This window comes from Malaya genurostris, chromosome 3 (genome assembly GCF_030247185.1).
Source record: "Malaya genurostris strain Urasoe2022 chromosome 3, Malgen_1.1, whole genome shotgun sequence".
In the NCBI taxonomy this organism is placed as follows: Eukaryota; Metazoa; Arthropoda; class Insecta; order Diptera; family Culicidae; genus Malaya; species Malaya genurostris.
Window position 1 is genome coordinate 194,258,241 of NC_080572.1, and position 14,081 is coordinate 194,272,321.

Genomic DNA, 14,081 nt, shown 5'->3' on the forward strand with positions numbered 1-14,081 from the left:
GGATACTCACTTAGATACTGTAGACTTCCAGGATAGTCACCCTCTACTCAAGCTGCAAGTGCATCTCCTCCAGCGAGTGCGAGGTCTGTCCCGCAATCGACGATCTCTTCCAGGATCTCTGCCGAGCATCTTACCTTACCTTATCTTACCTAACCGCTATAGTCCTGGGGTGTCTTTTGCTGTATCAAGCATACGTATCTACATAACTCGGTCCATGGCTGCTCGTTGCCAACCACTCAAGGCACGGATGCTGTGTACTGAAACACTTGATTGGTCCACCTTACTCGCTACGCTCCTCTTCTTCTTGTCCCAGCTGGATTAGATTCAAGAACCATTCTCACTGGTTTGTTGTCCGCTATCCTAATGACATGTCCAGCCTATCGTATCTGTCCAATTTTAGCTGTCCGTACGATGGGTGGTTCTCCTAGCAGCTGTTGTAATTCGTGATTCGTACGCCGTCTCTACATACCGTTTTCCATCTGTACTCCGCCATAGATGATCCGCAGCATTTTTCTTTCGAAAATACTAAAAGCGTTGGTCCTCAGCCAACATAGTCCAGGTCTCGTGGTCATAGAGAACAACCGGTCTAATGAGCGTTTTGTAGATGGTCAATTTTGGACGATGGTGTGTTTCTCTCGATCGAAGGGTTATTCTGAGTCCAAAGAACGCACGATTTCCTGCCAAAATACTCCTCTGAATTTCTCTGCTGGTAAGCCCAAAAACTCGAACTTGTCAATCACCTCGATATCATCACCGTCTATCAATATTCGTAGTGAGAGGCTTAATGTTTCTTCTCTAGAACCTCTTCCTCTCATGTATTTTGCATTCGACGCATTTATATCCAGTCCGATACACCTAGCTTAAACTTTCAGTCCGATGTATGTTTTCGTCATCTTCTCAAGGTTACGTGTCATAATATCAACATTATTAGCGAAGCCAAAACGCTATACGGGCTTTCGGAAGATCGTACCACTCGTGTCGATCTTCGCTCTTCGAATTACACCTTCCAAAGCAATATTAACCAAGAGACATCACCATGTCGTGGCCCTTTCCGAGATTCGACGAGTCTCGAGAGTGTCCCAGATATCCATAGTGGCTTTGAGCAATCGTATCAGTTTATCCGTGAAACCATATTCGTGCATAACCTGCCATAGCTGTTCTCGATCGATTGTGTGGTATGCCGCTTTGAATTCAATGAATAGGTGACGCGTGGGTACGTTGTATTCACGACACTTCTGGAGTATTTGTCTTATCGTGAATATGAAGCCCGTTTGGTATAGCCCTACGAATTCCTTACCTATTGGTGATAGACGACAGAAAATTATTAAGTAAAGATAGTACAGAGATATTATTATATTAGTTTGTTATCGCTTTTCATTCGGGAAGACGATTCTTATTACTTATTTCAAAGGAACTGAAAAAAATAAACAACTCTCTGTCGCAATACAAGAAGAAGTATCATTATAAAACACTAGTGAGCTGGTTTCATGTTTTCATCAATGGTGCTTGAGACGAGTGCTAATATTATATGTTGCCCTAGAATCTTACAGAAGCTGACACTAGAAGTAGAAGTGAATGGTTCATTGCCCTTTCAAGATCCAGTGCCCAAGCAATAACAGAACTTTTTTTCAATATGGATGTACATTAATGAAGATCTCACTCAAACTAGACATTGAAATTAAGATGTGGGAAAGAAAATATTAGTTACAACCTCTCAATCAAACGCAGCGAACGGTGTGAAAAGTGGAGATAGAATTCGTAAATTACTGTCTAGAGCTTGCGATTCCTTCCCGACAAATACCATCCGCGAGATGCATCGTGCCGTAAAAGTTTGTTATGTTTATGACTCCGGTTCTCTATGTCTCCGTGACACACGTCGTCTCTTTCCCTTCTAGATACATATTGCCTTTCAGCATGATGTGATTGTAAATTAAATTATGGGTGACTGACTCCGGCTTCACTAGCTCCAACTGAATTCATTCGTTCAGCCCGCGTTCGAACGGGAGAATGAGTGATCCTACCGCACCGGGATCGAGTCGGTGCTCAATGGGCAGAGTGACGGGGACGGGTGTTGTGGTTTGTATATCAGCAGAGTCAACCCGGCCTATCCAGTACCGCACCGATAGCATTAGCGGCCGGTCGTTATACATATAGTCGCGCTGATATAGGATAGTGATTGGAATAACGTGTTCGACTTCTAATTTAGTTTAACCTTTCGCATGAGCTGTGAGCTCTTTGGGGCGGGATTTGCTTCCATTGCTGAACTTCCCGGGAAGGCGAAGGCTCGTTTGTTCATCAACTGAAACATTTGCTGAATGTTCGTACTGCCGTTTTCGAATCCACACTTGATTGGTAAGTATTGATCAGAACCCAGAGTGCTCATTCAAAAGCTGTACAATTTGGTGCAACTGATTGACTGGTTCACTTTGTAAGTGAAGACGATGTGATTGCAAATTGCTTATTTGGTGTTTTATATGGGATTCGGATGTGCCTTTGCGTGGCACAGTTGTAGTTGTTTAATTTACTTTGGAATTCCGGCTTCTTCAACGCAATTTATGTCATATTAAGTGTGCTTTGTTCTCTTTGATTTATTCTATCTGATAAATTGATTGTTACTGGCTATCGTAGGAGTGAAGATGTCATAAAAATATTATTGGCGATTTTGCCTTGTTTTGACTGTGAACCAGAGTCGTAGAGCGTCTACACAGCAATCGTATTTGCATTTCGTCACTTAATTTGCTCGTTTGTTTTGTATTCGTTTCTCCGGTGCTTTCAAAATTTCATAGTCAAACGCGATATTGAACTCAAGAACGTCACCGTTTACTTGAAACTGATCTATGAATCACGATGCAATGAATAAAACAAAATAATAAACAGGTTTAAGTTTCAGTTGGGAATTCCAGGGTAATAGAAATAAAAACAATAATTTCTATTTTGATTCCGGTATTTAACAACAGTGCGCTTACGTCACCTTAATGGGTAATAATTGCGAAGCCGAAAGCAGTCAAAATAATTCATTTAAACCTAAACATTGACCAGTTTGCAACTTTCAAATGAGTTCAAGTTTGTCGACAATACGAGAAAATTATGTGAATTCAAAATAAATATGGTTTGTCGGTTACATCACTTATCCCAGTGTATCTCCGGAACATGAAGTGTCAGTCATGCTATGTTCGAAATTCATCAATAATCTAATAATAGCTTTCAAGCGAGCGGACGATTGTCTAGATCGAATATGTCATGTTCGAGATAACTGAGCGCATTTCTAAAGTAACTACCAAATCCTATATTCGATTTACATACGTATTTGAGGCAGATATAGTACACTATTGTCTTATATCTGCATTAGATGCTTCCATTGAGTATACATACGACTTTTTGTTTTCTTTGATTTGTCCGCTACGTAACTTATACCGTTATATCTCTGAACCCTAAAGTGTCCGTCTGGGGTCTGATCAAAATTTGGGGTTTTCAGTATATTTATATCTTTTATATAGAGATAGCCAAAAAGAGAATATTCGGTACGTTTTACAGTATGAGACGGCTAGATACGGTTAGATTAGACAATTAAGCACTAATTCTCATTTACTTAGTCTTCATATAATCAATTAGTAGGAGAGACTGGGTCAAAAAGGTAAATTTTTTAGTATTGTTAAATTGTCACAGATATTCATATAATTATATTCATTTTAAAGAGTAATCTTTTCTCTGTGATTGATAATGGATTTTTGCCTTTTTCATATAGAAAGGTTATGCAATCACTGTGAAAACCGACTTTTGAACCGAGGCCCGGAGGGCCGAGTGTCATATACCATTCGACTCAGTTCGTCGAGTACGCAAAATGTCTGTGTGTGTATGTGTGTGTATGTGTGTGTGTGTGTATGTGCGTATGTGTGTATGAAACGTTTTTTTGCACTAACTTTTCTCGGAGATGGCTAAACCGATTTTCACAAACTTAGATTCAAATGAAAGGTCTTGTGGTCCCATACAAAATTCCTGAATATTATTTGGATCCGACTTCCGGTTCCGGAATTATGGGGTAAAATGTGCAAAAAATTGTGAAAATAAGTGCACTAACTTTTCTCAGAGATGGCTTAATCGATTTTCACAAACTTTGATTCAAATGAAAGGTCTTGAGGTCCCATACAAAATTCCTGAATATTATTTCTATCCGACTTCCGGTTCGAGAGTTATGGGGTAAAATGTGCAAAAAAAAGAAAATATGTGTTTTAACTTTTCTCATAGATGGCGCGACCGATTTTCACAAACTTAGGTTCAAATGAAAGGTCCTTTGGTCCGATGCGTTATTCCTGAATTTCATGCGGATCCGACTTCCGGATCCGGAAATATAGGGTAAAGTGTGTTAAAAATTGTACACCATAACTGAAAATGGGGAAAAACCTAAAAAAAATTTCTAAATCGACCTCAAATCTTTTCCAATTTGATGGTTTTTATCAGTAGACGGTCAAATAAACCGATTTCGGTTGTTCTTTTAAGAATCGATGAAAATTTTTTTTTGCCTTTTTTGGTTATGCAATCACTGTGAAAACCGACGTTTGAACCAAGGCCCGGAGGGCCGAGTGTCATATACCATTCGACTCAGTTCGTCAAGTACGCAAAATGTCTGTGTGTGTATGTGTAACGTTTTTTGCACTAACTTTATGGGGTAAAATGTGCAAAAAAATGAAAATATGTGTTCTAACTTTTCTCATAGATGGCGCGACCGATTTTCACAAACTTAGGTTCAAATGAAAGTTCCTGTGGTCCCATACGTAATTCCTGAATTTTATTCGGATCCGACTTCCGGATCCGGAAATATAGGGTAAAGTGTGTTAAAAATTTTATACCATCACTGAAAAGAGTAAAAAGTTTTCTAAATCGACCTCAAAACTTTTCCAATTGATAGTTTTTATCAGTAGACGGTCAAACAAATCTATTTCGATTTTTCTTTTAAGAATCGAAGAAAAATAATTTTGAAGAATACCACAGTATTATATAGGTATGATTGATATGAGAAAGGCATCATTACACCACTAGGTGGATTAAGATAGGTTTTTTTTAATATCATCTCGGATGGGTTGGGTTGAGCAAAATGAAAAAAACAAGTCTGCAGCTCTTCAAAAAAAATTTTTCCAATTCAAATGAATAAGAGAAGCGGTGTCTCATCCCGGGTAAATGTAAATAACAAACAAAGATCAAAATAATACACATTCTACCATCATATCTTGTCTTGATGTTTTCTGTGCTGTCATAGAGATGTTTGATATTTTATTGATATTTCATCTAAGGAATCAATAAATTGTACATCTGTTCAGCATCAAAATTAGTTATTATATCTTATTTCGCCAAGTTATTCCAATTTGATAAGTGAGCGCTAAATCATAAAATAAGTGAAAAATTCTTCTTCTATAAACATTTTGTTTGTTAAAATCGGTTCAGCCATCTCTGAGATAATTGAGCGGTAAAAATATCTTCGGAAATTGCACACAAACACACACACACACTATCTCTCTCTCACCCACACACAGAACCACCCTACCACATCCACCCACCACCCACACACACACTTTCTCTCTCTCTCTCTCACACACACACACAGAGACATTTTCCGAATTCGTCGAACTGAGTCGAATGGTATATAACACTATGGGTCTCCGAGGCTCCGTTCGAAAGTCGGTTTTTCCAGCAATTCTAACACCTTTCTATAGAGATAGGCAGTGGCTTATATACCAGTACCTCAAACACATTAATATCCAAGTGTAATCTGTTATACCTCGCTCAGAAAGTATAATCTCCACCTACAGGTTAGACACTAACATCCGCCCGATTCTCTCGATCACCGTCCCTGTCCACCATCTTCATTGGAACTAACAAGATCTTTTTTTGTCACTAACTTTTCGTTCCCCCTTTTTTCGTCTCTTCACCATCTCGATGGCAACTAATTAGATCTCTGTAGTTTTCAGACATTTTGTTTCCATACCCCCTATTTACCTCGGTTTCCACAATATTTACTTTTTTTTCTCTCATTCTCTTCGTAACATCACCATCACCGCCTACGGTCCTACGCTCCAGTCGATGACCAGCATGCGGGCCACCCGCCGGGCCTTCGTAGCCTGGGGGTGTTTCCCGCGGACCCACACGAACCGAAAGGAAGCGGCCATAGATAGCGCCATCTGGAAGTCATGCAATCAATTCACCGACCACTGCCGAACGCCAACTGAAAGCTGGATTTTCGAAAATTCGAGACGACATAATCTAATGATACTATTCTAGTTTTAAGTTAGTCGTTAATTAAGATTAGAAAATACCCTTGGCATCTTAGAGCTTAAGCAGTGTGCCTAAATATATATAAAAAATATGGAGATAGGCAAAAATTATTGTTGACAAATTTGGGATTTTTCTATAAGAGAAATAACTAAATGACGCCCGAGCTAGTTTTTCAACCCAGGTGTCGTATGTTCGTGCCCCGACCCGGAAGGATTCTTAGTGTCAGTAGGATCGTAGTTCTAGCCATGCAATGATTCTGTACACTCTGAATCGGCGCCGAAGTCTGTTTAAACATAAAAGCCAAATTCCACAAAAGGAATGTCAAAGGCTTTTCTTTGAATGAATAAAATATCCTATTTTCTTATGTGATTCACGCGAAAATAATGACATGCGAGAATAGGGTAACAAAGATTTTTTTAAATTACTCCATTTTTTAACACATTAGGTGTGAATATGTGCTATGTTTTGGTTTCAACCAAAAACGTTTTTTACCAATTTGCCTCACAGAACTTTCTTGGCAACTATGACAAATACCTACAATAATCTTGCCCAAAATAGTTTTCTTGAAATCTGTGTGAATTTTTTAAATGCGCGCATAAACAAGTGACTTTATCTATTCCTTTATCTAACACTAAACCGTTTCTAAATAAACAGGATTTGAAGAACTATTACTCTTATTCAATTTGATTTCGCAAATGGCTGCTTCAATACAACAAACTCGAAATCATTTTCTGTCAAAAATTTTTCAATGAAATGATAAATTTCAAGACATTCAAAAATTTTAATGATCCATTTAAATATAAGACGATCGTATTATTTAGCAACCACATCATTTTGCGGAATACTCGACCTACAATCAACTAATTTGCGATGAGAATAAATATTAGAGGTGTTTTGACAATCTGTTTCAAAAATTTCGTACTTTTTTGTGTTGTCAACTATATGAAGGTTAGACACTTTTGTCTTGAATACGACTTACTTTACTATGGGGCGCCTTTTCAAAATTTGCCATATGGAAGAATGGGCAGAACTTAATCGTTAATATTTCGACTTGTATTAATGGCAGCAACATAATTCTTTCACTATTTCATCAAAAATATGATCAGGAATTTAGGATAATATTTTCAACAGTGTGCGATAACCACAATTAAAAATTAAGTTTTCTGAAAATTTTAAAACATCGCGGAAAACTCTTTACTTTTGCTTGGGTTTTTCGCGCAAAGACGACGATTTTGAGGTAGTCAGGCACATATCTTCAGCTGAACGTTATAAAAGGGGAACCGTGGTCGAAAATCGATAATTTCTCCTTGTGTGTTGGATGGAAGCGGACGTCGGGGCGAGAAGACGTGTTCAAACAGCGGCATCGGAGAGCGCATCTTCTGCGTGGTTGAAATCTCAAACGCTCAGGTCGTAGTTCTCATTTGCATTCCGGTCGTCATGTCGAGAAGACGCATTAAACCAGTTTCGCATCATTTGGCACTGCGAGCGGATGTGTCGGTTTGTACGCAAAGATAGTTTCAATTCAAGCAAGAACGATTGCATCAGCTTCTGGTGGTTTGCATTGGAGAGAAAGAATACAAAAAACGAAAAGTGAACAACATTATATAAAATCAGCCGTTCTAATGGCTCTAAATGTTATCTAAAAAACTATTAAGATTACTTGTTTGCAAATCGAAGGTAGAAATAATCAGTTTAGTGAAAATCCAAAATAATTTGATTTGCTTCGTGCACTTTTCGCTGTGCAAAAATCGTTCGAGATAAATGTTCCGAACTGTGCTAAATATTGTACACGGAAAGAAATCCGTTACTGTGTTATGATTAGAAAATCATGAAACCAATCATTTTAACTTATCATGAAATCATGAGCAATAACTCTTCTCCCACGAAAATTAATCATGGTTCGAAAATGCGTAACTCTAATTTTCTACCCGGATATCACCTTGAACCCTCTGCCTCAAGTGATGTGATAGCTTAATAGATTAATGGTAAAGCAAAAAGCAGACATTAAGAAGCAAGACCTACTGAAAATGTTTACTTTATCCTGAAGCATATTAATTTATTATTCGTTTTGTTTCACTCACCGGCTGATAGAGAATTAAACATAACATAAAAATCAAGATAATGAACCGAAAATTGACATCATTAGAGACTAAGCACGGCTACGCTTTTCATTTGACAGACATCAATGTTACGTTTTGTTCGAATGTATTTTTACATATTTGATGTGATCGTTGTTGCTAGAATAATATTCCGAGAGCTAGCGTTTAATTCGATTGTGAATTTGGAACACCATCTAACGAAAATCAGAAAAATATTTTGTTCAACCATTTTGATTAATTAAACTGAAGTAATGAACGCAAGTAAACACGTTATCTCTTGCGTCGTCGTATTTCAAAAACAGAATATTTTCATTTTAAAAGAAATTCGTCGTGCGTTTCACTGAATTTATATTGCAAAAATGACCATCGTTGCAAAAATCACACATAACGCCTGAGTTTATGTTGCAAAATTACCATCGTATCAGAAACACGCCTGAAGTTATACCCAACAGCTTCAAGTGAGTTACGTTTAAATTTCATAGAAATCAGTCCGAATGGATCATGATCCGAGAAATTTTAATCATGGTATTATCATAACATGAAAATATATTATTTTCCCCAAATCATGACTAGTTTTGCTCATTTCAAGAATCGGAATTTTGCCCGTGTAGAGAATTCCACAATTTGGTCCTTCTAAAAGGCAAAAATGAATCCTGTACAGCATCTTGATAGTTTCTTTCAATGAAATATGCAAATCCGAAATGGGATAATCGACGTCAAAAATCGTTTAAAATTTTAGCAGTGAAAAGGGGGAAAGTTTCGCAATTCACACAATCGATCAAAACTATCAATTCTAATTCGAAAGTGTATACAAATCCTGTCAGTTTTATTCGTATTCACGACATCCAGTTATGTCTCTGACATTACACACCCGTACTTTTTTATCTTTCATTATCATATCTTTACCTCGGCACCGCATTCAAAAAAAAATCACACACCAGTAACAGACAATTGTGCCTGTGGCGTGGTTCCGTTATCTTCGAAACGGTTGGAAACATGGACTCATGTATGCTCGGGGCCGATGGTCTTGCTTTTCTTTTCAAATCGGGCTTTAGTGTTGGTTTTCGTTTTCTTTATCGAGCGTATGAAATCAAATACCACACACAGCGTGCTTCGTTAGTGGAGGCACTGTTGTGTTTTCTTATTCCGTACCAGCGCATGTTCGTACCGGTGCGCTTTATAATACGGTTTCAGCTTTTTGACTCCTTGTAATTCCGGAACAAGAAGTAAGATCCAGATGAAATTCGGAATTTATGTCTGGAATCATAAGAACTTTTATTTGAATTAAGATTGTTAAAGTTGTTCACGCCATCGCTGATAAAAGTGAGTTCGTTTCAGTTTAGAGTTTATGACGATTGGAACTACTTGAAGCCTCCAGCAACCCCACTTCTCCGTGTTTGGCATCACTGCTCTGTATAACTGCTTGAAATGTTCAACACTCTTCATCCTGCAATTCCGGAATCGGAAATCGGATCCAGATGAAATTCTGGAATTTTCTATAGGATTATAAAACCATTCATTTGAATCTAATTCTGTCAGTCGTATCCAAACAATAATTTAATGTCAGTTAATGAATTTGCTCTTCTTCACATGGTATCTAACGACAAAACACTGTTAAAATTGAAAGGCTGACTAAAAGTAAACTAGTGTTCACAATAAAATCAATAATCTGGGAATCAATAAGTTCGAAAAATTTAATATTGATTTACTTCAAAGTAACAGCTTTCTTTTGATGGAGCCCAGCACAGTGGCACAGTGAAAACGGACACAGAATCAGCACAGTTCTTCCATTTTACCCGCATTTGCAAGCTGACCTCCGTTGCTTCGTCGAAGTCGCTGCTTTGAAATAGCCAAGTAATTTCCAATTCGTTGAAATTCCGGGGGCAAGTATTCACTAGCTTGGGGACAAAAAAAGATTTTGGCAATACACCTCTGGAAACCCATTCACAGCTGAATTTGACAGCAAATTAGGCACAAAATTTCAATTAACGTATCAATAGATGTAATATTGCGTTATCACTCACAAAAATACGGTATGCTTGAATTTACATCATGCGTTATTTTTTTAAGCATCCTTCGATGTAAACCTAGGATGTCATCGTCGAGGATGTAACAAATGGTTCCGTTTTCGGGCCACAACTGCAAATTGCCTGCAATATCAAGCCCTTATTCGTGAACTTGTCGACAAACACGGGTTTGAGCCTTCCCGGTTCATTCCCGTGTTAAGTAGCGATGTAAAACTTTCGACCGGGAAGCAGCTTGAAATCAAGTTTTATGTATATTTCAACAGCGATCGAAGTTCTTGTGTTTCGTCAAAACAATAGTCGTACAAAAGCCTTACACTCGTTTTTGCTGAGGAATTCTGCTTTACGGTCCGGTTCGGATGTTTCATGACGGCTTGTATCCTTTGCTGGCAAGGATGTTCCGTACTGTTTGATAGTTGACAATGTACCTAGAAACCAGCTTGGGATCGAACTACTCCGGATTTTCCATTTGTTTGTGCAAAATATTGTAGCCCTTGTAACAAGATAGATTGTGTAAACAATGGGATTGATCCGATCACTAGAACTGAATATGATAAATTTCAATCGTCTAAACTTAAAAAAATTATAATAACGAAGAAAACTTTAAAAAATATAATTTTTATCGAAAATGCCTAATAATTTTTGAGCCAATTTTAAAATGTGAACTTCTTTTCGGTGTACTGTTTATAAAAGAATGTCCCATAAACACACACATTTTGCGATCTCGACGAACTGAGTCGAACGGTAAATGTCATTTATAAATTAAATTAAACACATGCAATAATTCTATTTTAATCTTTTTATTTATTAGTGCCTTCTAAAAAATTTATAAGTTCCAACAGAAATAATTAACAGACATATACAAATCTTCAAACTGTTAGTCACTAGAATATTTTTTTTTGTTTCGATTACAGAGGTTTTAACCTTAAGGTCATTCGCCTCTTTGGGCCAGAAAAACTTTCTGACCCTATGTGCGGGGTTGGGAATCGAACCCAGGCGAGCTGCGTGAAAGGCATCGACTTACCCATCACACTATACCCGTCCCCTCACTAGAATATAATTGTACAGTTTAGAAAAAATAAATTCGTCCATAGCCCATTATCTGGGATAAGCCGATCTCAAGTTATTTCAACATGAAATTCAAAAGTATTTTTAAAAAATATACTACTTATTACTTGGTAAAACGGCACAATTGACGGTACCCATTTTTGGAATTGCCCATTTAATTGCGTCACATGTGACATCGTCTCTCTTAGGATCGTGTTTCACTTAACATACCGATTTTGCATATAGAACTGAAATGCGAGTGTGAGTAGAATACGTGATATCAAAACCGCAGATAACAACATTGTGTTTCACTAGCCTGTCTAGACCGATTGTTTCGGCACATCACATTCAACGTTCTGGCAAACGTGACACAGTAATTAGCTCCGTCAATCAACGTGAATAATTGAGAGAATAAAAATCAACACTTATAACAATAAGTGAATTCAAATGTCAACTTTGGAGAATTACAGTTTTTAGTGTAATTTGATAAACAAAAGCCTACTACTTTCGATATTTTCGATCCTAATATACATGAAGTTTATCGGAGGCCAAGATATCGGCATCCAGCTTTAGATGTATGTAAACAGTTTTAATTATCAATATTTCCACTAATTAATGTTAATCTTTCAGCTTCTCCGTGTGTTTTCATCCGATGACGTCGCAACCGAAGATGAGATTTTTTCTGTTTCTGCTGTACATTGCAATGTCCGCCAAAATGCACCGAGCAAACATGCTGATGGCGGCGGTATTCGAAGATGATCTCGACGATAGACACACCGGCAATCAAAGGCCTTCCTTCGAAGAGTATAAACACATTCGCAAACGGTTCATCGAGGAGGAAGAGCATCACTTCCTCGGTGCCAATCTGAGTCTATCGAATGACGAACTGGTCGTCAACGAATATGTGATGAAACTGAAACGGGAGGAGCTGGAGCATGGATTCAATGACAGTTACGAATTCATTCCGGCCCGGCACTTTTTCGAAGTGCTAGAGCGATTCAACGAATCGAAACTGTATCAGTTTATTCAGAGGCTTCCCAAAGGAGCCGTGCTGCATGCTCATGACACCGCAATCGGAAGCATCGATCTGATTGTGAAAGCCACATACAGAAAGAATCTATGGCAGAAAGGAGGCTTCGACGCTTCTGACGATCCCGAGTTTATATTTTCTGTTGAACAGCCATTAGGCGATGATTGGAAACTTGTATCCGACCTTCGGGAAGAAATGTCTGCTTTCGTATATGATAGTAAAATTAGAAAACTGTTTGATCTCTACACCGCGAATCCAACGATTACATATAAAAGCATTAACGACGTTTGGGGAAGATTTCAGGATATATTCGTCACGTTGAATCCAATTATAACCTACGAACCGGTCTGGAGGCAGTATTTCTATGATTCGTTGCAAGAGCTGTATGACGACAATGTTCAATACTTGGAATTTCGCGGTGTTCTACCGCCGGTGTACGATTTGACCGGAAAAATCTACTCTCCGGAGGAAATTATTCAAATACACGTCGATGAAACCGACAAATTCAAACAATCACATCCGCAGTTTATCGGAGTGAAATTCATTTACGCTCCGGCTCGATTTGCCAATGACACCATTTTCGATGGATACATTGAGATCGCAAAAAGTTTACATGGCAAGTTTCCGAACTTCGTTGCTGGTTTCGACCTGGTCGGTCAAGAAGACACCGGAAGACCGTTGATAGATTTCGTTCCTCAGCTATTAATGTTACCGGATTCCGTTCGGTTTTTCTTTCACGCAGGAGAAACCAATTGGTATGGGATGAGGACCGATCAGAATATGGTTAGTGCTGATGTGTAATTAACCCAAACCGATTGAACGGATTAATTTCTTCTCTTTCAAAGATTGATGCCATTCTGCTGGGAACCCAACGCATTGGTCACGGTTTTGCATTGCTCAAACATCCCAATCTGATGAAGATAGTAAAACGAAGACAAATTTGTGTTGAAATTAACCCAATTTCAAATCAGGTCCTGAAGCTGGTCGACGACTACCGAAACCATCCTGCGGTGGTATTCTTCTCGGATAACTACCCGGTGGTAGTTTCTTCGGACGATCCATCCTTCTGGCGAGCGAGTCCGTTGAGTCACGATTTTTACATGGCGTTCGTGGGAATCGCATCCGCACATCACGATCTAAGATTGCTTAAAAAGCTAGCCATAAATTCTCTGGAGTATAGTGCCATGAATCAGACCGAAAAGGAAACTGCGAAACGCACCTGGAAACATTCCTGGCACAAGATGATGAAGCAGCTGGCTAAGGAAATAACGAGGCTTGACTTTGAATAAATTAGCTCCAGTGATGAAAATATGAATGTTATTTATGTTGTGGAAACTACTCCTTTATTCATTTGCGTTAGCATAGTATTGTAATTTTATTATCGACCAGTACCAATTGAGGTTGAAGAAATTTCCTTTGGAACGAGCTGCTTGGAAACAATGCGTTCATGAACAAAGTGCAAAGCGCACTCATCCTTGCATGCTGTTTCGTAGCAAATCCGGTTACAAACGTATGTTAGGGATGTCCGATACCGAGTCGATACTTTGATGTATCGATACTTTTTTTCAAGAATCGGGTATTTTTGGTATCGATATCGCATCAGAGCGATCAGAG

At 38.4% G+C, this 14,081-nt stretch overlaps 1 protein-coding gene across 1 annotated transcript; it reads left to right on the plus strand.

The window, feature by feature from the left end:
- The first annotated feature begins 2,012 nt into the window (after positions 1 to 2,012).
- LOC131436604 (adenosine deaminase 2-like) lies at positions 2,013 to 13,802 on the plus strand. Its single transcript, XM_058605420.1, has 3 exons — positions 2,013 to 2,352; positions 12,068 to 13,250; positions 13,313 to 13,802. The coding sequence occupies exons 2-3, from the start codon at positions 12,090 to 12,092 to the stop codon at positions 13,754 to 13,756; spliced, it is 1,605 nt and encodes a 534-aa protein (XP_058461403.1). The 5' UTR covers positions 2,013 to 2,352; positions 12,068 to 12,089; the 3' UTR covers positions 13,757 to 13,802.
- Positions 13,803 to 14,081: the final 279 nt, after the last annotated feature.

Coding starts and splice junctions, on each gene's coding strand:
- LOC131436604 (XM_058605420.1), top strand. CDS start 12,090: ATGACGTCGCAACCGAAGATGAGATTTTTTCTGTTTCTGCTGTACATT. Junction 13,251..13,312: donor TGAGGACCGATCAGAATATG/GTTAGTGCTGAT, acceptor TCTCTTTCAAAG/ATTGATGCCATTCTGCTGGG.